The 25,960-nt window shown below is 31.2% G+C and overlaps 3 protein-coding genes across 17 annotated transcripts in view; 1 reads left to right on the top strand and 2 right to left on the bottom strand.

Annotated features, from left to right (window-relative positions):
• Window positions 1-22,707, top strand: part of LOC105204554 (secretin receptor) — a 90,683-nt gene extending 67,976 nt beyond the window's left edge. For 11 of the 14 annotated variants that reach the window (XM_039446408.1, XM_039446409.1, XM_039446413.1 and 8 more), the window contains 10 exons: window positions 7,105-7,211; window positions 9,019-9,171; window positions 11,411-11,505; window positions 11,889-12,238; window positions 14,179-14,309; window positions 14,390-14,475; window positions 14,632-14,776; window positions 17,014-17,293; window positions 19,455-19,621; window positions 20,801-22,707. In XM_039446408.1, the coding sequence (XP_039302342.1) occupies window positions 7,105-7,211; window positions 9,019-9,171; window positions 11,411-11,505; window positions 11,889-12,238; window positions 14,179-14,309; window positions 14,390-14,475; window positions 14,632-14,776; window positions 17,014-17,293; window positions 19,455-19,621; window positions 20,801-20,920 (1,634 nt within the window). In that variant the 3' untranslated portion in view covers window positions 20,921-22,707. Of the gene's footprint in view, window positions 1-7,104; window positions 7,212-9,018; window positions 9,172-11,410; window positions 11,506-11,888; window positions 12,239-14,178; window positions 14,310-14,389; window positions 14,476-14,631; window positions 14,777-17,013; window positions 17,294-19,244; window positions 19,622-20,800 lie in introns of those variants that run through there. The other 3 variants (XM_039446406.1, XM_039446417.1, XM_039446418.1) reach the window with 3 other exon arrangements.
• LOC113003271 (TANK-binding kinase 1-binding protein 1) lies at window positions 4,384-6,327 on the bottom strand. Of its 2 annotated transcripts, none has more exons than XM_039446420.1 (2): window positions 6,059-6,327; window positions 4,384-4,893 (listed from the first exon to the last, which is right to left on the bottom strand). In XM_039446420.1, exon 2 carries the CDS (start codon window positions 4,884-4,886, stop codon window positions 4,539-4,541), a length of 348 nt encoding a protein of 115 aa, XP_039302354.1. In that variant the 5' UTR covers window positions 4,887-4,893; window positions 6,059-6,327; the 3' UTR covers window positions 4,384-4,538. The 2 variants fall into 2 exon arrangements, with proteins under 2 accessions (XP_039302354.1, XP_025987859.2); XM_026132074.2 differs by having other exon boundaries at window positions 4,386-4,893; window positions 6,046-6,324.
• Window positions 22,708-22,819: 112 nt separating the features above from the next.
• Window positions 22,820-25,539, bottom strand: LOC105204556 (protein SCO1 homolog, mitochondrial). The gene is made up of 4 exons (XM_011173675.3): window positions 25,326-25,539; window positions 24,598-24,961; window positions 23,934-24,139; window positions 22,820-23,325 (listed from the first exon to the last, which is right to left on the bottom strand). Exons 1-4 carry the CDS (start codon window positions 25,389-25,391, stop codon window positions 23,143-23,145), a joined length of 819 nt encoding a protein of 272 aa, XP_011171977.1. The 5' UTR covers window positions 25,392-25,539; the 3' UTR covers window positions 22,820-23,142.
• Between the last annotated feature and the right edge of the window lie 421 nt (window positions 25,540-25,960).

Genomic DNA, 25,960 nt, shown 5'->3' on the forward strand with positions numbered 1-25,960 from the left:
AGTTACAATTGCTGAAGAAAAAGTAATATTAACCACAGCTTTGTTACAATGAGTACCGCTCTCTACAATGAGTACCGTTTTACAAAAGAAACGAGTTACTTCCCTGGTTTTTATCAATATTAATATAGTATAATATTTAATTTTCGAGACAGAGACCAGGGAGCATCGTTTTAGGAAACCTATGTCGGTATTAACGGTAACTTTTCTCTATCGCGCATTATATTGACAGAATTTGAACACTTTTGTTACAACGATGATGCGATCACAATTCCGAACATTCGGAGGTCCTTCACTTTTCTACTTTAGTCGTAATGAAAGACAATTCGATTTGTAATCATGCACGATTCGCATAAAGCGTAATTATTTGCTTTCTCAAAGTATCGCGCGACTCCGATAATCAGCATTGGCGATGGTAAACAATTTGAAAATCAACAGGTTATAAACTCGCGTAATGCGCCTCGAGGATGATCGGAGGGATCGTGATGCACACGGACTAATGTTCATCGCGTGCTCTCTCGCACGTGTCGCGGCACACGTTTCGCGTTTCCGCGCGTGTACAATTGCGCGCGAGTAAACAACGTCCATAGAATGTCTCCGGAGCAATTAACGTCGCAATTAATCTCGCATCGCGATGCTGCTCCATTCGAGCAACTCGACGAAATCAAACGCGAAGCTACGCCATTAATTACACAAGCGTCATTGTAAGTCCGGGCTAGAGAGTTCCACAAGTTTCGTTTATTGTGTCGCCTCGCACACAAAAGGAAGTTACGCAGCAGTATTACTTAACGCACCAAGTTGCACTGACAATTGTTTTATTAACTTAATTTCTACATCTCAATTTCTACATGTAAATTCTTTCAGTTATTAAGGCGAAATGATTAAACACAATTCAGAGATCTTACAAAAGCATTCGTCGCATTTCGTAGTTTGATTTGCTCAAAAGGGGAAAAACGTTTTATCCGAGATTAACTGAAGTTTTATAAAATGGAGAGATACAGTCGCAAAAAGCTTCGGTAAATTACTTCACCCTTTACGACTGTTAAGAAGCGAAATATTTAAATGCAGCTTGAAAGAATGAAGACTCGATGAACGGTGCTACGATGTAGATTATAGTTTACACAGTTACACGAAGTTAGAAGCACCTTTTTTAATTCTACCGTTTTACATAATTTAGTTTTATGCATAATTTATGGATTGCCCATATTTTAAACGCCGACATCCGATGACCCAACGAACTTTTTCATTAAGTCTTAGAAAATACGTTGCACAAAAGTTTCGTACCTTTTCCTGACTTATAGATATCGTTTTATATATTTTTCTTTTTTAGCTTAAAATATAACAATTCAAGAAAGAAGGCTAATGCGAGTCAAACGCTGTTGTTAGTTGTATAAAAAAATTCCGTGTTTATTATAAAATTTCCAGCAAGAACCAAACAAGTTTAGAGGTTTCTTTACTCTTTTTAAATAGACTCCTCAACATATTAAGTGTAAAGCCTAAATCTTTGTCTGTATATGTATTATATGACCACGGAAAAATTACTAAAAAAATTTATAGAGAAATATGAAAGGATGTTTTTGTTAAGAGCAGCTTGTAAAATTTTGTAAATAAAAAAAAAATATTATTGCTTTATAGTTTAAATAATATTTTCCAAAAATGTGCGAATCAAGCATTTGAGATTGAATCGAATAGAATTAAATTTAACATGTTCGAAATTGAATTAAGTTGAATATGAAATTTTTACGTCGAATCGAATCAAATCTCTTTAATTTGAATATAAATCAAATTTTCTTGAATTTATATTACATGTTAATTTAAAACATTAAATATTTTCAATGATGTTGCAGATCCTTTTTAATAGACGAAAAAATTAATTACAAAAATAAATGTAAATTTAGACCGATGAACATGTCAAATATAAATATGAGACGGCTTATATTGGTCACAGCGGATCTTATTGTTAGTATTGAATAAGGATTACAATTTTTCTTTTATGCAAACTGCGCACCGCATTTTCGTCAGACTTGAAACAACTATTACATGAAGCTGTAATAAGTAAAATTATTAACAAATTAAGTATAAGATATAGACGGTCATAGCAAGACGGTTATAGGAAGAGCTTCGTGATAAAACAATATTTCATAAGTTTCAATTCATATCGAACTGTGAGTCGTTTTTTTCGGTTTTGAGCACAGCTCTTGTAAAATATTGTATGATTAATAAGTAATAATAATATGGGATTAACTGATAATATAAAATTAACAAGAACCAAACAAGACCAGATGTTTTTCTTTCAAATAATTTAAGTCATCAAAGTGTTAATTAAAACATACTTCGTTCTGATATCTATTGTATGTCCGGATCGAGAAAAATTATATATTATATTTATACAATAAATCAAGAAGTTTTTTGTTTCCTAAAAATTTAATTTTTGTTGGTATTTTCTTCAAGCCTTGCATATTTTATAGTTTATTTTATTTAGTATTATATAAATGAAAAAGTCGAAACGCCCTTGAGACTTTTAAAGAAGCATTTAAAGATTCTACGTTACATCCTTAGGACACAAAAAAGACACGAACGAAGCACATCATTATTCAAGTTTTAAGTCAAGTCTATATCTCCAAAAAGTTTTGTCCAAATTGACGAGCTCGGTTGTGCAAACCTTGTTAGTTTGAACGAACGCTGATATCTGGCTTCGGTCGAGATGCAATGCACGACTTTCAAGAGAGCTTATATATAACTATAACTATATACTTTTCTTTTTTTGCTTTTCGAATGTATTTGTTAACGTATCTATTCTTATATTAATATTTAATTGTAATACTTTTTTCTCGTATTTTCAACAAAATTATAAATAACACGCAACGGAATACGTGATGCATTGATTGGGCACGGCGACGTAATTCGCGGCTTATAATACGCGTAGTGAATATGCCGATAATATCGAGTACATTGTTTCAAGTAAATTCGCGCTGGCGTGCTCTCCGTATGACCTACCATATTCGCATACAGAATTGCGACGCATGATATACATGTGAGAATACGGCTAAATGCAATTCCACACGGACCTCCAGGAGCTAATGGATTCCTATTCCTGTAAGCCGCTGAAAGACCGGTAATCCGGTGAACTGCGTCGAATTTCGTACTTGTCTTTAGCTGGCAAACAACCCCGACGATCAAACCTAGCGGCCCCTATTATTATTATTCTCATCGCCGCTTATGACAATGGCCGATTCGCTCGATATAACTCACAGTACATTTAATTAATAATACAGCGGGATATACGTATAATCGAATCTTTACTGCGGTTTTACCGAATAGCACTAGAAATCCATGCAAATTAATATGTATATTTTGCATGTACACTGCGAAAAAAGCGTTTAATATTTGTGACCATAATTGTTTGATAAGGTAATTATAATTAAGAATTTTATTTTTAGAGTCATTATTATGTTATAATGTCAGTAATAATAACCTTTTGTTTATTAGTTTTACGATGACAAAATTTTACCATGAATGATAATTTTATAGAAATTTTAAATATTAATATAATAAAATATCAAGATGTGGAATAATAAAGTAATCATTTCTAAAGTAGATCAAATTACATAATAAATACAACTTTTTTATTTTTTAACATTTACTTACTATTTATACAGTAATAATAACTAATAGTTTTTATATATATATATATATATATATATATATATATATAATTTGCATGGTTAAAACAACTATAAATACATAGTTGGCATCGAAAATGACTAGAGGAAAGGCGGGGGTTGTAAAATACGTATGGTAAAATGACGTGATATATCGTGCAATTCGTGTTAAATTCTTAAAAAAAAGGATTAAAATTATTTCGTTATTGTCTATTTAGACATTGTAGGTTGGTCATTGGTCATGTACTGCGTTTTTATAAAAGCTGTATTTCAATTTTACAGGTAGCAAAGATTTTTACAAGTTTATACTCTTATTAATTTTGAAACGTTAAATATTAATTTTTTTAACTTTAGTCCAGCTTTAAGGATATAAATGTGGTTTTCAAATGATATAATTGAATTTAATGTGTGCCATAATGTGTACATGAATTCGGTGTATAAAGTTATATCATGTACTGAGAGTTATCGTGAGATAGAGTTATGAAACATTTGCATTACTGATGTTGATAATCATTTTTGCGACTTTACAACCTCGTAGTGGACGTCGCATAATGCTTACTAGCAGTAAAACAATTATTTTAAAAAGTTTTTTTTTAAACCAAAAAAATTGTTAAAAGAAATTTTTGTGACGTCCGAGCGTGGGCTTCGGAGCGTAATTATTGAAAATGAAGGAATGGAGGAGGAAAAAGGCTAATAATTTGTTATAGAAGAAATTTTTGTTTTAATTCGATATATTATGACAAACGACAATAGATATACGTATATATAAATATATACAAATGTTTGTAAATGAGACAATTTAATTGATAATTACAAACTTTGCAATTAGTAGTTTCTCTATATTATAATAAACGGTTACGTTAGCTGATATGCGCGGCATTAAACGCTGGGGCACCGGGGCGCAAGGGTGCCCGGCTTCCTGGCGTGTGTGGCAATCGGGCATGGCCGGGTGGGTCTTCGCGGAGGAACCAGCTCCATGGCAGATTTTTGGGGCATTGGGCTTTCCTGTGGGTCGCACGGTAGAGGCGAGGGCGATAGCCTTTGAGTCTTTGGCTCAGCTTCTGCTGGGGCCTCAGGTGGAGGCGAAAGTTGCTTCTGCGTTTCCTCGACAGAAGAGTTAAGAAATTCTTTGATCTTTAACAGATCTCTTTGTAAAGCGCGGAGGCGTCGGAGACGTCGGAGGCGACCTCCAGCTTTTCCCCGGTGGGCCTTCTTGTTTTTGCTCATACTGAACCTGAAAAGAATTTTATTTTGAAATGATTTAAACAAAAGCAATGAGAAGTATATATCCTTATCCGTGCGCGAGAAGTGCTCTATTTATCAATGGCCGAGCCAGAGAGAGAGAGACGAAGCGGAGATTGGAGCTAACGCATAGCAAAGTGAATTTTATATATATATATATATATATATATATATATATATATATATACAGTACTGGCCAAAATTATATCACCTTTTGATTTTTTTTTTAGCATAACTTGTTTTAAAGGACATGATCTATTAAATCATAATATATTTTCATAATAAGTATAACTTATGTATGATAAGTATAACTTACATAAATAATAACTTTTTATCAAATAATGAAAATAGCAACTTGTAAAAAATTATTTTTATTTGAAATTTCTAAAGTATGTAAAATTTTAATCATAATTAATTTTGAGTCATAACAATAGTATCATATAAATAATGTGGAATATTAAATCTAACTGCTGAAACTAGGTTATGATGGTAAAAAAATGATTGCGACACAAAAAACAAAGAAAGTGCATAAAAGTGCAACTATGAAAAAATTAATAAAAAATTGGAATATCATAAGATATGTTGTCAAATTTCATTACACTTTACGTACAAGGTGTATCTTTCATTAAGCATTTACTATAAAATTTTGAGTGCATTCGATACACTTCGATAAAAGTTATGTTCCAAAAATCGAAAGGTTATATATATATATATAAATAATAGAGAGAGAGAGGGGGGCATATGATAGAAAAAAGTTTTAATATATATATAAATAATAGAGAGAGAGAGGGGGGCATATGATAGAAAAAAGTTTTAATGAATTAAAGAGATAACCTAATAAACGCATTGGTGCCTAAGAAATAATGGAGGAGAGTCGCGTCGCAAAAAGCGCACTCCTCCTTGGGGGGAAAAAGAAGGAAGCGGAGAATCGCAGGATGAACACCTCCGAAAAAGAATAGAAAGAGAGGAAGCGGAGAGTCGCGGAGCGCACACCTCCGAAAGAGAAAAAGAGAGTGAGAGGGAGAGGCACTGGTGGTAGTTCTCAAGAAGTTTGAAGCGTGGGCTACAATGGTTTTATTAGCGTCTTATACATCGTAATCTACTACTACTGATGCCATTGTAGCCCACGCTTGAAAAAACTTACGGAAAAAGCTTACGACGATTTCAAGAGTCGAGGCTTCTCAAGGTCCTCTCTCGTGTTGTCTGAAAGCGCACAAAAGGAATATACGAGACGCTCTTATATAAGCCCAGCTTGTAAGCACGGAACGCTGTGGGGCGAATTTTCCAAATTCGCGGAAATTCGGAGCTATGGTTTATGCCGCATTCTTTGCCCATAGAATTTCGCATCGCGCCGCGCGCGTCGCTCGAGTCGCCTCGCCTCGCGGTCACGTGTGCACGGGGCGCGCGAGCAGTGACGTGAGTTCCTTTACTCCAATTTTATTTACTTTTAAATTTTATATTTTATTTAGAAGGAAGCTCAGATTTGCGTATACGGCACGTTAGCAGCCCGGTACACGCGATCATCATGCGACCCACGTTGCATGAATATGAAAAGAAAATAATGAAAAGAAAAGCACAAAAGTTAATACTTTACGATTTATGAGCATATGATTTTCCTACTTTAATTCATCAGTCGCTTTTATTTCTGATATTATTTATGTTATGTCTGTTACTCAAATTGATCATTTAATTTTTATATAAATTTGTACTTATTTTTTACTGTTTTTTGTCTGCAAAATTTAATAGGATTTAAGACGGTTTTTACAAATTGGTGTTGATAAAAATTGTATCGTGTTAATATTTATTGTTATGTTAAAATAATATTCCATTACCTCCTTTCTTCCTCTAAATTATAGTTAAATTATAGTAATAATTTTTTCTCTCAGTGTACGAAACGAGTATGTTTATAAACGAATTTATAAACGCTCTGCGAATGCAAAGAGCTTAATATAAAAAATGTGTGCATGATATCCTGCCGAGTTTGTAATTAAAAATTTGTCATAAGCACAGGACTGCGCGAGTCCCAAAAAGTAAAAACGTTGAAACAGAGTATTTTCCAACAATATTTTTTCCTTTCGTACCGAATACTTATATTAATAATGATTTTGCTACTGCTATATTATCTAATAATAATTAATTTGCTGCTCCATAGATAAGCTTTGTTATTCATCTTTGCGCTAATGTTTCGATGCGATCTATTCAGGCTGGTGTCCCGAGATTTGGGACGATATACTATGTTGGAACTCGACGGCACCTGGGCAACTGGTCGTTCAGCAATGCCCCTCTTACATCGTGGGTTTCGACTCTCATGTACGTAATCACGATCATGTTCAAATTGGATTGGATCATGTTCAAATTCAAACGGGATTGATCCGATGGATTTCCTAGAAATTTCGCTTTCCCGAAATTTTATTCGATAAAATAATGTTGAATTAATACCAGTAATAATTAATATTGAGTTTTACTTAGCCGTGAGAAGCTTAATTAAATCAGTTTTCTGATCTAACAACGCCGCCGCTCTCTGACGTAAAACCCTCGTGGATCGACGTAATAAAATTCAGTTTTTACAAGTAATTGGAACGTCTCCGACGCATTTCGGTGATGTGTACGAACGATTTCTCGACAAATTTGCTCCATTTGCTCTATCTTTGCTAAGCGTCATTTGGTTTTACAACTTTCTTGTGTACGCGTTAAAATATATCTTTGCAGATAATCCGCTAATTGAAATTTTCTGTCTCTCAAGTAAAATCGATTTAAAGTATAACTTAATTGAAATGCACTCCTGTAATTCTGTTTCGATGTGTATTCGTAACTCGAGAGACAACGGTGTATCTTTATATTTGCATTAACCTTTCGAAGCTAACGTTAAAATCTATAATACAGTTACTGATGCTGAATTTGCGAGATTACCCATTTAATTTATGTTGACTAAAAGATATCCTTAATTTTAAGGGCATATTCTCGCTGTCAATTTTATATTCTTTTTTGGGACGTTTTAGGAAAAATATAAAAGCTGTAAACTCGAAACTTGGTGTACAATTATCCTTTAATATTTGAATGCTCATCACAAATTTGTTCGACTTATGATATTAAGAAAAATATGTTTGACATTTATTTGTAAATCTGCGTATATGGACATATGAAAAAAATATTGGTTCAATGTTACCATGATTTAAGTTGTAGATTATCTGAAATAAAAAATTTAAAGAAATTTTTAATTTAACGTAAATAATTTTCATCCGACTTATAACCGAATTAAAAAATTAATTTTTACAAAAATGATAAAGTGTTGAAAGAATGTTAGATTTTTTGCTTTTTTTTTAAGACTTTCTCTAACCAAAGAAATCGAAAAGCTGGAACTTTGGGACTATTTGATTGAGAGAGAAACATGCGAATATCTTCTAAAAAATTTAAACCCATTGGATTAAAACTAAATTAATTATCGTATCAACAGTTTTTTAAAATGCTATTTAAAAAAAAACACGTTAAAAATTTTTCAAACAGTTTGTACACATTAGAAAATGTTTTGTACTTATGTTAAAACCGGTCTTTGTTCAAATTTTTGTGACAAATTTTTAACATATTTAAACGTTAATTTAACATAATGTGAGTGGGTTATTTGAATACTTTGTGTTAAATTGATATTTCTTAGTGTTATAATAACGTAATTTAAATAAATAATATGTTCAAAAATAACAATTTTAAAACGTAAATTTTAAAATAAACGAATAAAATATACATGTTAACATATTATAAATATTAATTTCATTAGAGAAATGCGTTTTTACAATCTATTTCCAAATTATATTGAAGTGTTAGTTGTGTTTATTGTTTACATAATATTTATGTTACTTTCTAACATTTATTTTATGTTAAATTAACACAAAAATTTGAGTGGACCGCTTGCGATATATGTTGAATTTTACACTAATTTTTTAACTGACTATGTTATGTGAACAAAATTATTCTCTCTCTCTCTTTCTCTCTCTCTCTCTCTCTATTTAAATTATTAAAAATAATAAATAAATTTGTTAAAGCTCAAAAGCAAGAATATCCTCTTAAAATCTAACGTGAGTCGATCGAAAAGCGCATAAATAAGAGAAAATTTATGTTTCAGGCATTCGCTTCGAAGCAATGCATGCCTAATGGTGAATGGTACTGGAACGACAAGACCCACAGTACATGGAGCAACTTCAGCCAATGCTTTCCAGAATCCATGGTCACTGTCCTGAACATAACGGACGTCGCGAACAACGCCACTCTCATTGGGGTAAGGAAAGAGCGACGCAGAAACAACAGACTATTATTCATCTCGATAGAAACGTGTAGACATGAACAAGTACATTCGAAAACAACAAAAATCTTTCCCTCGGGTTTTCCACGCGGCACTGCCGTGCGGAAAACGGCGGAGATGAAAAGATCGATTGGAATCACACAGCAACGTGACGTCAGTTGCTCTACACGCAAGGAAATGAGAGCCATAAACGTTTTGTCGTTCCAGCGTGAAGGGGGTTGCGTCGCTGACGCTTTGCACCGTTCACGGGAAACCCCGTGACGTTGCTGCCAAGTTAGTTTCCAGACTTAGACGATAATGAACTGAACGGGGCGGGTAAATGAGCCAATAGCGACGTTGTAATGATGTTATCGAGCAGGTCGGGTGGAAAATACTGAAAAGAATTTTCCACCAAGACTCCGCGCTTAATTTTTAAATCAAGCAAGATTCGTTCACCCACGTAGAGTTACAATTGAGACACCAGCTTTGCCATCCAAATTAAAATAAGTTCTGCTTTTTTTCAGTAATTATTTATCTGGTATTTTTTTAATCAGTTTTGTAATAGTGATATTAACATATTGACATATTAACATATTAACATGTAAGAGTGCACACAGAACTATTTTCATCAACAATCCATTAAGTAAATAATAATTGATTTGTCTTAACTTTTTTCTCTTAAAATAATGGCTTATAAATCGGAGTTTAGAAATTGGATAAAAATTTATGATCTAAAGAAAAAAAAAAGTACTGGAAAAACATTACAATCGATATGTATGTGTACTCATTATTAATCTAGGTCATATTGGTTCTATTTTACAAAGAGTTTTCTTTCTTTAACTTCAAACAGGATGCTATGATGACAATATGAATTATTGTAAATAATTGTGTTGCAAAGCATAAATATAAAGCTACAATAATATGAATACGGAGATAAATAACCATCATTTAATAGTTATAGAAAGCAATAACTTTTCTACGAAATATTAGATCGTGAGAAACATAATCAAGAAACTTCTATTTTTGACCTCACTATCAACAACAGAATATACAACAAACTAAGCAGTCAACTGTTGCAAACAAGTTACGTTGACAGCTTATACGACATACTAACGCTATTTGTTCACTTCAGCATATAACTACTTCGAAACAAGCAAGTAAGCTATATTGGATAGGCCATAAAGTACGCTTACCTTAGCTCTTCTGGATAATACTTTTATTTTTAGATATCAATAATTTTTTATTTTCTTTTTTATCGAGAGCGGAACATGAATTATTAGAGATAAGAGTATTATCATGTTTTTACTAGTAGGAAAACGCGTTCGTAAAGCTCAACATTAATAATTGATCGTATTAAATGTTTAATAACTTAATATGTTGATTTTAATATTTTTCCGACAAATTAAAATTTTTTTAAGGTCAGAATCAGATTCAGCACCTTGAAAAGTTACAAAAAAAGACCATTTTGATTTGCCACTTCGGATAAAAATCAGCCCTTTTTATTGATCGACTTTTAATACAAACTTGACCATAGTTAAATCCAAATACAGTTAAAGCGCTTTACTTGATGCGTGAATGTAGGACAACTGTAGGAGTTTCATATAGGGGCTTTCGTAAAGCGATAACGGAATTGTAACGTAATAGCAAGTGATCTCCTTGACGATCATAAAGCTCGCAGTATGAAAGGGAATACAGAATGAGAATGCCAACGTGGAATGCCGTCAATGTACAGTATAGTACAGATCCATAGTAGGGGAGAATTGTAGGGAAGTTTTATAAGGGCCGCACATTAAACACAATTTCAAACTTTCGTAATTTACTCTCCTGATAGAAATCATACATAATGCCATTGTTTTAGGAAGCTTTATCGAAGCTGCTGTCAACAAATTAATTAAGAAAAGTTACACTTAAGATCACTTACGCGAAATAAATCAGTTTGATCATTTAACGTTCAATTTTTTAAATTATTTATGTTTATAGTTAATATTAACGATATTTCGTACAAAATTACTTGCACAATAATTTTATACATACGAACACCCAATTCTGCTCACAGAGATATTTTTTTCTTATTTGATTTACATCGTGAGAGCCTACTGTATTTACTCTTTAATTAAATAATATTATTAACCATGCGAGACGCGCATCACCGTCCAATTGCTTTAATAATTAAATTTATGGGTAAAAGGTAACTTAATTAATTATTTCACATTTAAAGCGCAATTGAATGTTGTAGAAATACTTCCCGATCGTGAAGACCATCTCGAAACTCGGCTACTCAATCTCCCTGTTCACTCTCATCATCGCGTTTTGCATTTTGGCCACTATTAAGTAAGTATATTTATGCAAATGAGAGATCGTAATTGCAAAATAAGGCGCCTCATCTTTTTTGATTTTTTTTTTTTAATTGAGACTAAAAAGAATATTGAAGAAGAGCGTTTTATCGTACACCTTTCCATTTTTCTTATTCTAAACACATATCGCGCTGTAAAATAAGGATTTTAACGTCGAAGCTGCTCCATAAAAGAGCAATAAATTTTACGTCTTGTTTACGCTGATATAAAATTGCAAAGCATCTCGAGGATCACCGGGATCCTGTCTCATCGGCACGATTGGTTTCGTTTCAAAATCTCGTATTGTGTCTCACGGCGCCGCACAAAACTCTCTCTCTCGCACCTCCTAATCGAAACGTAATTCGCGTTGCCACGTTCAAGTTTGTCTCCCATCGGACGTAGGAAATTGCGATGCCCACGGAATATATTGCACATGCACCTGTTCGTCTCGTTCGTGATGCGAGCGTTCATGGCACTACTGAAGGACATGCTCTTCGTGTCCGGTATCGGACTGGCGGATGCCGTGATCAAAGTCAACGAGGACTTCTGGGTGCTTGACGAGAAGGAGAGCAATTGGCAATGCAAGATGTTCACCAGTCTGTGGCAGTATTTTATCCTTGCGAACTACTCCTGGATCTTGATGGAAGGTATATATCTACACAATCTGGTCTTCTTCGCGCTCTTCACCGATGCCAACTCGAGCATCATAGGCTACGTCGTTTTCGGATGGGGTAAGTAGGATTAACCGCAGGCATCATCGTTGATCCTAAGGATTTCTAGGATTCCGATTACATTGGTTGTAATCCTATATTAGCCCGCTTTCTGTATCCTATCTTAATGGTAATTCACCCATTTTGCGTAATTAATTTATCATTAATTAATTTATCATTAAAAAATTGTTTTATTCGTTATATTAAGAAAATGTATATACAAGATAAAAAATCTTTTAAATAATTTTAAAGGGAGAGAATGAAATATTTGTATTGACAACTTCCTTATTAAGAATTTAATCTAAATTTTAATTAATAAATTTAATCAATAAGATTAAAAGCTTTGTGTTTACGTTCATCAAAATGGATAATAATTGCTTTCATTAAAGGATTAATTTGAAAAGAGATTTTTTTCACTAAACGTTTGCATATAAGTTATTTTTTATCGTTGTATATAATTTATCTTTTTCTTGCTATTTTATTTAATGCTTTTAATTTGATAATTGAAAGGCAGAATTTAAAATTTTACTAATGGAAATAATTATAAAATGGTTATAAAATGGTTTTTAATATAGATATTACTTTTTACATCCTACGTGTTGTAATTTCTTTTGCACTCTTTAATTATTTATTAACTATTTCGTAATCTTTTAAACTTTTTCTATAGATTATATTAACAAAACACATATAAAAACTTTTTTAAATAATTATAAAGAATAAGATATTTATATTGATTCTCTCTCTCTCTCTCTCTCTTACTGAGAATTTAATCTAAAATTTACTTATCAAGATTAAAGACATTATATTTATATTCATCAAAACAAATAAAAATTCTTACTAATTAATTAATTTGCAAGATTTTTTTTGGTAAACGTTTATAAATAACTTATTTTTTATAATTATATATAATACAGCTTTTTATTGATACACTATTTAATGCTTTAAACGATAATTGAAAGAGGATTTATAATTTTACCACAGAAAATTATTTTTAACATGGTTGTATTTTTATATCCTACGAATGACAGAGAGAAAAAATGTAAATTTTCTATATTGATGTAGGTCTCTTTGAAACATCCTGACCGCTTTCGACAGCAAAGGCAACAGAATTCCCTACGGGGAAATTGTAGAATTCCTCAATTTTCGGGATCTCTCAAGAGTTCTCGAAAATCACAACGGTTTTATATGAAACGTATCATTGACTGTTAAAGTTTCTGAATGTTGTGCAACGACACGAACAATAACAGCATAATTTTAAATTCAAATCATATTTTTTATTATATTATACATATCTCTTTCCTCATTTTATCTTTGCCAAATAGTGTTACATTTAATCTATCCTAATGATTTTACAAGCATATTTTTCTTATTTTTAATTTTATACTGGAGTACACGAAAAGGACAATTTCACTGAAGTATCTAAAAATTTAGTTAGATACAGATTTGAAAAATAATTTTGTTAGACAATTAAACTATACAGAAAGTTAAAGCACGATGAATAATGCTTCAAAAAAATTTGACGTTCTAGCAAACAGTTCGAACATTTTAATATTTATTTTAATACTCTAATAAAATTATTTTTAGATTTATATCCATCTACATTTTTAAATTCTTTGACAAAATCACTTTTTCTGTACACATATAGACATATGTCGATAATACTATATTTTTAATTTTAGTATTTTCACATTATTAATTCTCAAATGATAATACAATTTAAAGGACGTATTTGTATCTTTTTCTCTAATTATATTTTTCGAGGGATTACCAGAAAACACTTTCTACTGAATTATTTATTATCCCTTATATTGTTAGAAAAAATTATAAACTTTAGGGGATTATTAGGAAACATTTTCTGCGAAATTATTTATTTTCTCTTATCGTAGAAAAATTTATTAATAACAACCATAATGAGCTGGCTAATAAATGTGCCATACAATCATCACAACTTTTTCTTGCAGGTTTGCCAGCTATATTTATCTTACCCTGGGTAGTTACGAGGATCATATTCCAGGATACGTATTGTTGGACAACCAACGAGAAGCCTCTCTTGTTCCTCTTCATACGGGTGCCTACGATGCTCTCTATTTTGGTAAGAACTTTGCGAATGCTTCGCTAAGCTGGTAATTAATTTAGCCGTAGATTAATCCATCTCTTCCTTGGTTACGCTAGATAAATTTCGTGCTCTTCATCAACATCGTGAGAGTGCTGCTGGTGAAACTCAAGTCCACCATGTCGGAGGAAACAGAAAGATACAAGTAAGTTTTGTGTAAAAGATATATTTCCGATATATAAATACAATATATAATTTATAATATTATTTTCCTTTTGATGGAATCTTCAATGAAATGGCGTGTGCGTAAAATTGTTTGGGACGATTGACTGTACAAATGTATGTCTGAAATGATTATTAGGCGATGGGCTAGGAGCACATTAGTTCTGGTGCCGCTGTTTGGCGTTCACTATGCATTCTTTATTGGGATGTCGTACAGCATCGGCGTAAACGAGACCGTAGAGATTGTGTGGCTCTTCTGCGACCAGCTGTTCGCGTCATTCCAGGTAGTACGCTATTATTAATAGCACTAATCTACTAATAAAGTATATGGACTGGTGGACGTCGAAAGCCTGTCTAATTTGTTACACAAGAAATCGAACGTTTGTAACGACTGACTCATTTTCCAGATAGCACACAATATTTATAAATATTTGTTACTATTTGTTTCTTTAAATATTATATAAATGTTTCATAGATATTTTATTTACACGAAAGAAAAAGACTATAAAACCTTTATTAAACTATAGACTATATTTTTTATAATATTTATGATAAATATTTATATAATGTTTTATACATATTTTATAAATATTTTTATGTAATATTTACGACAAATCTTTCTGTTCAATCTGAGGACATCCCGGAAAAAAATGTTTATGAAGTATTTTTGCAAATGTTTATAAAATATTTAAACAATTATAAATGTTTTATAAATCTTTTATAAATATTGTGTGTTGTTTAAATTATCTAATCGAGCAAAAGTGAACGATATTGTACAAAAATTAAGTTAATTAACTCATAAAATTCAAAAGATTGAATTACACGCGAAATTGAGCGAATAGATAATTTTATATTATATTAAATTTGATTTACTCGGAAGTGCTACTTGTTGAATTTACGTCTTTTTATGCCATCCAGATGTTCAAATACGCATTGATAAAGCTTAAAATTTTTTAGATTTATTATAAAATCTCTTTTTCACTATTATTTTAAGATAATTTTTTTTATTGAATTTTAACTTTAATGCGATTTTTCTCTTAATATTTATTTTTTTTAATTGATAAGATAATTTAATAAATAAACAAACGCACAACTATCGAAAGAGAAAATAAAAAACAAAATGAATAGATATTTTTGAGGGCTATATTTTAGTGAAATGATTTTATATATATATATATATATATATATTTATTTATTTATTTATTTTATTTATTTATTTATTTTATGTCTCTTTATAATTTTAGGTAACTCTGATATATACCGCACTCATCGAAAGCTTAATTTCTCCAATTTTATTTACTATGTCTAAAGTAAATAAACTGAACCGATAAAAACTTTTACTGTCTACTACTATAAAAAAATTGAGAATATGATATATTTATTTTTTTATTTTATTTTCTTATTTGACAAAAAAAATTCTTAGAAGCTCTTGCATTTTTGCTGTTTATTGAAAGAGGTGGGATATATGGTCCCTCGTGGGTGGAACAATCAAGCTGAACAAAGAGCACATAACAGCTAAGCACTTATATTCTATCTTTATTATCCCTCTACACTTAAGTATCACGAAATAACCACTAAGCCTTATACACTCCCTACAGAGATAGTAATCATTTTACGTAGGTTGTAATACATCGTTGCGCTATCTTACTACATTGACAAATCGATTTAACTCATGATAGTTTCTAATATTGTTAATATTAACAATAAAAAATCGAAATCATAATACTAATATATAAATATAAATGGACGTAAAAGGATGAACAGAAGGGGGAAAAGAAATGCTTGCCCCCATCTCCCTAAATGTTGGCAAGGAGAAAGAATTCAAATATGAAAATGATTTTTTCGACAAAAAGTTAAAACTCGTTACTGTCTTTAACCAACGTGTGGTTCAGGCTTTATTTTCTACGAGAAATAAAAAAAATTAAAAGAGAAACTTATAAAAAGTATTTTACTACTTGAGTAGAGGTGTTAAAAAAAGCTGAAACTTTCTTCCCAGTGGCAAAATATATCCTTCATATTTCCTCAGCTCAATTATGCTTAACAAATACTGGAAGGTCTTTTATAATAATATCTTGCAAAGAGTGAAAATCTCGTTGCTTAACAATGTCAAAAAATTGTCTTATTGGACTACATATTCTAAGTGTACACAGAAAAATGGTGCTCACGATAAAAAAGAAGTTATTAAAAAAGTTCGCTTAAGGTATAGTATCTTTATAAATTTTTTGACCCTCTGCTGACTGAAACCCTAGTCACGATCGTACTAATATAAAACGTAGAGGGATATAACAGAGAAGTTGCATCTAACTTCACCTTTACTTCTTTTTTTTTTCCCTTACATTTTTCTTGTTACTTCTACGGTGTAAATCCTAGTGCGGCGTAAATATCACCAGTTACCTTATATGAAAAATTCTTTATGAAAAGATTTGCGCCCGAGAAAAAAATCTGGAAATCTACTTTGCTGGATGACAATTAAAATCGACGAACGAAAGGATGATCGTTGTTATCTCTGTCTTTCCGGAAGGGCTTCTTCGTGGCGGTGCTGTATTGCTTCCTGAACGGCGAGGTGCGGGCCGAGGTGTCGAGGACGCTTCGCGGTATTAAGTGGTCGCGCGGGATCCGTTGGGGCCCGAGGACGTCGATGCATTCGGTCAGCACGTGCAGCTACAACAACGTCGCGAAAACCAGCGGTCGTCGGAACTCGACGAAAAGGCCCCGTTGGTGGAAGTCGCGCTGGAAGGCGCCGTGTCTTTACCAGGAACGCGCTATTCGTCGGTCTACCCACTCGATGGCGAGTACACAAGGTGTCCCCTTAAATCCTACGAAACGTCGTGTCCCTCGTCATGTGTCTCGTTCTTGTCAAGTCGTGGTGCTTTGGGACGATTTTGATCAAACTTCGATTAATTTAATCGGCGCGACTGCGATCCAGTAAAACTTCTGGTTATAAAATTAATTGTCTCTAATCTATTTTTTGTCTCCGATGTGTCACATAACAAATAAAATTAATGACTCCATTTATATCAAGAAAATAGCTATTACAATAGTTATTACTTGAAAATTAATTAATAAATTAATGCCGATTAAGTTAATGAGAATTGGATCGAAATCACTTTTACTGTTTAAATGTTTACTTTTAGTTTTCTTTTAACAGATGATTAAAAGACAAGCTGTGTTGACAGTTAAACTTTTGCAAAATTTTTTCAATACATTTTAGACAGACATATTTCAAAAATTAAAATAAAATAAATTAAGCATCAGCATAATTAAAGTGATGATCAATTTAATACTCTGAATTAATTTTAAAATTTTCAAATTAAAAATAACGGCGCACAGTTTGGAGAAGTAGAAAACGCATATTAAATCACATAAGAAATATTATTGAACAAATCCTGCACAAAAAAACACAGTTTTACTAAAGTATCTAAAAATTTAATTGGATACAGATCTGAAAATAATTTTGTTAGGCCATCAAAATTTTTTGCTGCATTGCTTATCATGCTTTGACATCCGTCACAATTATTTTGATAATCCAATTATAGTTTCCACAAAAGAGGTATTATGACACAATTGTTAAATTATCGTGAGTTTATTTGAGACATAACTTTTAACATTACAACTCAACTCAATAACGTATTGTTTAAAAGTCAGGGGAAAAATTTGTCACGCCGGATTTCTAACGAAAATTTTAGATTTTCTCACAAAACAATTATCTGTCTCTGGCAGCGTTTTAAAATCAATAATTATTTGCGACATTCATGCATTGTATTTCTAATTTGTATTGCGAATTACTTCATTACTTAAATCTTCTATACGATAAAATTATTTTCAGATCTGTATTCTAATAGCTTAATATTGAGATACTTCAACAAAATCGTTCTTTCCGTCTGCTAACTAAAATTCTGCTATGATCGTTTGGTTCAGCAAACAAAAATAAATTAAAAATTGCAATTAATTTTAATTTATCCGAGTTCGCTCTTTAGAGCCCCATATTTTGGGATGCAAATAGATTCAAACGGATTGAAATAAGCACGGAAAAAACAATTTTGCTGAAATACAGATCTGAAAATAATTACGTAGAACTATTAAAAACTTTATATTAGACTTTAAGCTTGTAGCTAGAACGTCGAAACTTTTCACAGCAGGATTATCATGCTTGAATATTTTACATAATTATTTTGATAGTTTGACATAAAGTTATTTTCTGATCTGTATCTAGCTTTTTTTGATGTTGCAGTAAAATTGTTTCCATGAAATGCGCAGGTTCATCATTTTGAATTCGAATGGATTCATGTCCTCACTATATTATTTTTGGATTCAAATAATTTGAAATACAAAACAATCTATTCATTATTTTAAATCGAGACAGATTTATGTCCTCTATATATTATTTTTGGATTTAAATGGATTTGACAAATCTGAAATTCGCATTTAAAAATATCGAAATAAATTTATTTCCATCCATTCAATTCATTTTCGTTTGCTGGAGGTGACCTTCTCTCGATTTTAATTGATGTTATACATCACAGTTTTATCTCAATTAAAATGAATTAAATTTTGAGTAACTTAACCGTTTTTACTTCTTCGAATGAATAATACATATTATATAGATAAATATCAGACATTATTCATGATTCAATCACAATACTAAATGTGAGAGCGCCACGAATTTATCTAAAAACTTTGCTACATTGATCAACGTTAAGATAGCACACGAGATCCTTCCTCTCTGTCGCCTAAGATAGAAATATTTCGTAGCTGTGCTGAAAATAATATAACGCAATACACCGTGAGAGAAGTCAGATGCCGCGACGATTTGGCGCCCTTAAAGAGACTAAATCCAAAGTCAGAGAATCCGGTCGATACCGTTCAGCCAGCGAAGAGGAGCGTTCACTCGAAATCCCGTCCGAGTCAGTCGTGCAAGTTGTGCAGCGTACACGACCCGAATCCCGCAATGAAATTTTGCAGATGTTAGAACGAGAGGAGGTAGTTTAGCGAGCAGCCGGGACTATCTAGAGACGGTCGGTAACGGCCAGCCGCTGCCGAAACAGCCGACGACGCAGGATCATCAGGCTCATCATATATCACCCCTGTGCAGCAACTACACGGATCAATCACTGCTATCCTTCTGCTCGGTAAGTACCACTCGTTTTGTGTAAGTATCCGCATCTACAGCGTGATCCTAGTAATCCACTTGCCGATAAAATATCTTTTCTTCTTTATCTCCTTTTTTCATCACGCTCTGAATACGATATACCATCCAATATCGTCCGTGGATTGGATATGGGACTGAATGAGAAAACAGAGGAACAATCGATATCGAAAGCGCAAATATTTACGGAAACGTAACGAATTTTTTTTTATTTGTGAGTGAAGTTGATTATTTAAATTTTTAATATTTATTATTTAAATTAAATTAAAGGTAATGGTTTGTAAAGTTAGAGTTACGTTAAAAATTAAGTCAAGATTAAATTGTCTTAAATTAAAGTAAAAGTTAATTTTGTAAAGTATTATATATTTATATTAAATTAAAATGTCATAATTTTTAAAAATTAGATTACTTTAAATAGCACAACAAATTATAATTTGGATCATTAAATAAATTAATATTTTAATCGCGAATTACGTTTCTAAATAAAATAACAAAAAATAAATATTGATTTTTGTATAGGAATGTTCTTTTTATAATTTCTCTGTATATAGATAAATTGTTGTTGTTAATTAACAATAAGAGAGAAAGTTAATGAATTAAAATTTATATTTTATAAATAATTGTTTGAAGTTCAATTTAACTAAATTAAGTTAAAAGCTATTGGATTTTTAACTTTATTATTTAACTTTTAATTTTTTATTATCCAACTGTGAAATCAATTAATTGCATAAATCAATCAAACAAAAGAATTAAATAATCTTTAAAAAACCAAATAAAAGTTCTCGTACTACGATTGTAAATTTATACTTAATTTTGTATGAAGGATATCTGAAGGATATCATAATAACTTAACATTATTTTTATATATATTTAATATAAAATTAAATATGATTTTAATATTATATAATGCTCTTCCAATTAATTATACGAAGAAATGTATTCGACATAAATTTAAATAAGGATTGATAATATCGATCGCCAAAATGAATTCATTTATTAATAGCTTCCGTAGCGATTAATTTATAAATGTCCAATTTAACAAATGACTGTCTAATATAAATGTCCAATTCTTTCTTCTTCATGACAAAGGCGATTATTTCCATTTTCACGTTCCGAAAATCGCTCTCTGTTGAATTAGCGAACAATTGTCTCTTTCTCTCAGGTGTCGGATGCGTCGGGACCGAACGTCGACAGAATTCGCGACCAACGATGGAGCGACTCTGAATGCTGTCACCTCGCATACGAGTTGCACAATCTGCAGCCGCGACGCGGACATCCGTGATAACCCCGCATTTCACGGCAGGAAGAAAAAAGAAATGCATGTCGCAATTGTTCCATAAACATTCAACGCGCGTTCAAACGAATGCAAATGCCGTCCTCCAAAACGGAAGGGAAAAAATTAAGAGGATTTCTAAAGATCCTGTTGTAAATTCTCGAAAAAGCAAAGAGGATAGAGAAGAATGACAAACAAGGTCTCTATATTCTTTCGCGCATTTTCTTCCTCTGTCGCGTCTTATTGTTAGCGGTAAAACAGAGACTGAGCTTTTTTCTTTTAACTCTCCCTGATGAAAATTTGTCTTAGAATTCTTCATATAATTTTTCAGAATTTTTCTATAAATTTTAGAATTTTTCAAAATTTCTGTATAATCTTATAAGCTTTTAAAAAAGTCTTCGAATTTTTTTAATTTAAACTGAAACCTTTTTTGGAAGTACTAAAAAAGTCTGCATCTTTTCTATAATTTTTTACGTGCCTAAACTCTAAAATATTCTGAGATTTAAGATTTTTTATTCAATAATTTCCGAAAAAAATCTATAAATTTGGAAACGTTAAAAAGTTTTTTCAGAAATCTTCACAAATTTAATATATGAGAAATTTTCAAAAAAAAGTATGAGAAATTATGAGATTTTTTTCACCAGGGCTATCATCTCTTTTACAGGGATTCCGTGTTATTCGCGCAGCTGTCCGTGTCGTAAATCTTAATTCATGCGAGTTTATGTGTATGATAATATATACAGACAGTGTTCGATATTTTAATACTTTTAGAGATTCATACATAGAAAGAATGATTTTTTTGCTGAAGTATTTAAAAATTTATCTAAATGTAGATCTAAAAATAATTTTATTATACCATTAAAATTATACCATGAAGGATACTTAAGTGTGGTCACAATATAATACTGCAAAAAAAAGTTTGACATTCTAATAACTAGTTTGAGCGTCTTACAAAATTATTTTAGAATTCAACAAAATTATTTTCAGATCTGTATCTAGCTAAATTTTTAGATATTTCGGCAAAAGAACTATGTAGGAAAGTTGAACTTTCAACAGTTTCTTATCGACGTATCAGTGTTTCAAAATGCGACGCGTAATTCGTAATTTATACCTGAGCCAGGTTCACTGAAAATACTGAACTGCTAAATGCTCTGCTATTCGCAACAATTTCCATGCATACATAATAGTATAAATAAAAGCTGCTCGAACTTTGATACGGTCATACCGCCGCGCATCACAAGTCTGTTATCAGCAATCCTATTTGCAGCTACGGTGCACTGCGAACATCGCATAAACATTAGGACGCTTTTACGAATATACCTCATTTAAATGCTGTGAAAGTTCTATTTTTACACGCGGTGGAATGTAGGCTCGGGATACACACAGTCATTTTCTTCATTCGTTATTTAGCGTGAAAAAGTATCAGTATTTCTATTTTTTAAGCGTGCAACAATATCGTGATTGAAAGTCTTGTCCAACAAATCCTAGCTCTTAAGACTACTAAATATGATTTAAAAAATCATATGTATATGAGATGATAAATGTTGGCAAATTTCTTATTAAGGAAAGCATCGATAGCGCTGCCTATCGTGAGGAGTGTTATCAATTTTAAGATAAGAGCGTTTCGCTTCGAAAATAAATGTTAAACATTTTACCTCGTAAGCTCTCTCACTACGTGTGTGTAAATGTGTTTATATTTGTATCGAGATCGACTACACAAATATTTGATGTACAACTAACATAATCAATTTAATGTATATAATGATGATATATATTAAAATGAAAAAAAGAATGAATATAATAAATCTTTTATTATTTAACTTATGTACAGTTCTCTGTACAAAATTTTTATAAAAAAAAATTAATTTTTTTTATATTCACATTGTTTAGTGCATTAAAAAATAAATATTTTCATCAACCTGTATACTTTGCACATATTTAATATTAACCCTCAATGGTAAGGTGGTTCGTATGCGACCCAATTAACAAACTTTGTTTTTTTTTTTCATCTAGAAAGAAACAGAAGAGCCTTACATTAATATTTGCTTCTTTTACATTTTTTACATTGATTAGGAGAAAGAACGAAGCAGAGCGGGTTGGATCTGAATCAGCCTTTCTAAATAATCTGAAAATCCACCTTGCCATTAAAGGGTTGATGTACTACGTGCAGAAATTTCCTGCAGCACAATACTGACTTAAAAATCTGTACATAGGAATGTCGCAACGCGCGTTTATAACACTCCCTTGATCGGCAAAGACGGTAGCCAAGAAGAAGAATCATCTTTTAATTGGTCGTACTTCAACTTATTTACAAGAATGCTGGTTACAATTTTGTCCACATCATGTGTCTGCCCATAGTAATCCACAAACAGGCCTTCAGGGTCTATCAAATATATAATGATCGTATGATCCACCTGAAAAAAAAAATAGAATTAATCAAATCGCTTATTTGTTTAATTGTAAGATATAAGATATACATTTTATTTCACCCATTTGCTGCAATGACTTATTGCCGTAACTCAAAAAACAAGGTTTCTTAGTTTTGAAATTTATTAATATTGTATTGCTATTTATTTGAATTATGAAAATTCATTATTTTATACTACAAATTCATCAAATATAATTTTTTAAGGAAAATTCGATTAGAAGTGAAAATTCTCGCAAGTGATTTCCATCGTATTTATACATTTGATTTGTAGTATAAAATGAGCTTTCAATATCTCATGTGCTCAGACAATTTGTTTCGTGACTATATAAGATTATTTTGTTTATTTTATATTATTCCGCCATTATTTTAATTTTACTTCTCTATATATTTTCAGACTAATTTCATTTTTAAAGCAACAATTTAATCTGCTGATCACAGAAATAAATATATCAGCTCTAGAATATCATTCAGTGTATTAAATTCTCATCATAATTCTCCATTTTTTTGCAGACAATTCAAAAGTGATAATTTTTTAGTTGTTACAGCAAATAAGCGATTATTAAATTGCTTTACTATATAAATTGATTCACTAACGATATAATCATCATCTTGATCCTTAGGGCCGCTACTGTGGTAAACTCTATACGCCTTACACGCTTGTCCAACTTGTTCGATGTTGCCAGTGAGACCGATAATCTTGTCAGAGAATTCCTTGACATATTTGCCGACAACGGTGGGTGTATCTCTAACTGGATCCACCGATATGAAAATTGGTTGTATCTTCAAATTATGTTCTTTTTCTGCGAATAAAAATTACGTACCATCAACGAAGTGCAAGAATACAAAAGTAAGTACTACTTGTTATTATTATCAGGGTTGGACGTTTACAAAAAAATGGAAATAATCTATATTACATGCGTATAATACAAACTATGTAAATTATATTTTATTGTAAATAAATTTCAAATAAAAATCATATGTAAATAATAATTTATAACTCATAAACAATTCATATTTTATCAATAATGAAAATAATACTGCTTCTTTATTTTTAATATTACTTTATCAATATAATCAATGTAAAATCAGATATTAGCAATCTGTCTTGATTATTTTTTTCTGTACTGTTAATTTATAATAATTAATATTGCTTGTCTACATTCATGTAGACAGATTCATGTAATCATAAATATATAATCTATGTAGACATAATCATGAAATTTACAGCACAAACCTGATTACAATCTAATATACTCACCAAGAGTGTCTACCACTTTTGTCATCTTTTCGATTTCATCGGGGCAGACATCTGGGCAGTGTGTAAATCCAAAATATATCATTACCCACTGCCCCAAGAAATCATCGGACTTTATTGTCTTTCCCTCTGAATTCACCAACTCGAATTTACCACCAATCTTAGCTTTGCCCAACTGCCGCCTTCTTTCTCGTGCCATAGATTTATCTTTTTCATCTCTGAGATGATGCACATAGAACACTAGTCCAGCACCAACAATACCGGAAACTGTCAAACTTTTCCATGTAATCGGTGATTTCTTTATTTTAGGTTGCTTGGGCAAATTAGACTGTTGATTTATCACATTTGACGTATTTATATACCTAGACTGAATGAACAAGCCATTTAAATCTAAAGAAAAATTCCACAAATAATTTTATATAAACAAAAAGAGATTTACTGTTATTATGGAAATTAAATTATTTTTAAAAGTCAATAATGTAAGATTCACATGTATATACTAATTTGATAATCATATGATTAATAATTTACAAATGTCACATAACAAGTCTGATATTTTTTTAACATTTATAATCTAATGTTCATCAATACTTCAATAAAAATAAAAAAGTTTTTATTTCTTATATAAAAAAGTTAAAATAAATATAACTAAATTACATAGAAATATGCAATACAGTGCAAAATACATTTAATATTTTTTAACGTATAACAAATTTTTCATGAAAGATTACCTTTGTAAAAACGTGATGAGTACTCCTATTTAATGACGCAATAAATCTTAATATTAATGTTGACATTATTGCATCGAAAAATTGAAATTCGGGAAGAAAAGAGGTTATACTGCCGGCCACTCTTCAGTGTTCTGTTCAGTTCTGTTGTAATTGTACTGAATTGTACACACACAATCAAAGGGTCAATTTGTTTGAAATAGATGCCGCTATCTTCCAGCTAGAAATAATTTTTTACCATCAGTGGTAATGTTCTACAATTTCGATAAATTACCGATAAAAATATTAATCATCAAAAATCACAATATCAAGAAAATTTAACAAAATAATAAACATTCATATTTTATTTGTTATCTATCTCACATTTTTTGTAAAAATAGTAAATAACAACGAAAAACATAAAATTTTAAAAATAAGAAAATTTCTTTTTTTTCCAAGATTTAAACGGAAAAATTTTCTATGAATTATGAAATCAAAAATAGAAATTTGAAGAAATTTTTATTTTTCCATAGAAATTATTTATTTATTATAAATACCTACGAAATAGTAAAGTACCACAAATTATAATATTCTTTGTTTCGCCAGAAAATACATTTCTCAAATTATTAAATATTTATCTAATTATAAACGTTGTGCCA

Source organism: Solenopsis invicta, chromosome 3, assembly GCF_016802725.1.
Source record: "Solenopsis invicta isolate M01_SB chromosome 3, UNIL_Sinv_3.0, whole genome shotgun sequence".
Lineage (NCBI taxonomy): Eukaryota > Metazoa > Arthropoda > Insecta > Hymenoptera > Formicidae > Solenopsis > Solenopsis invicta.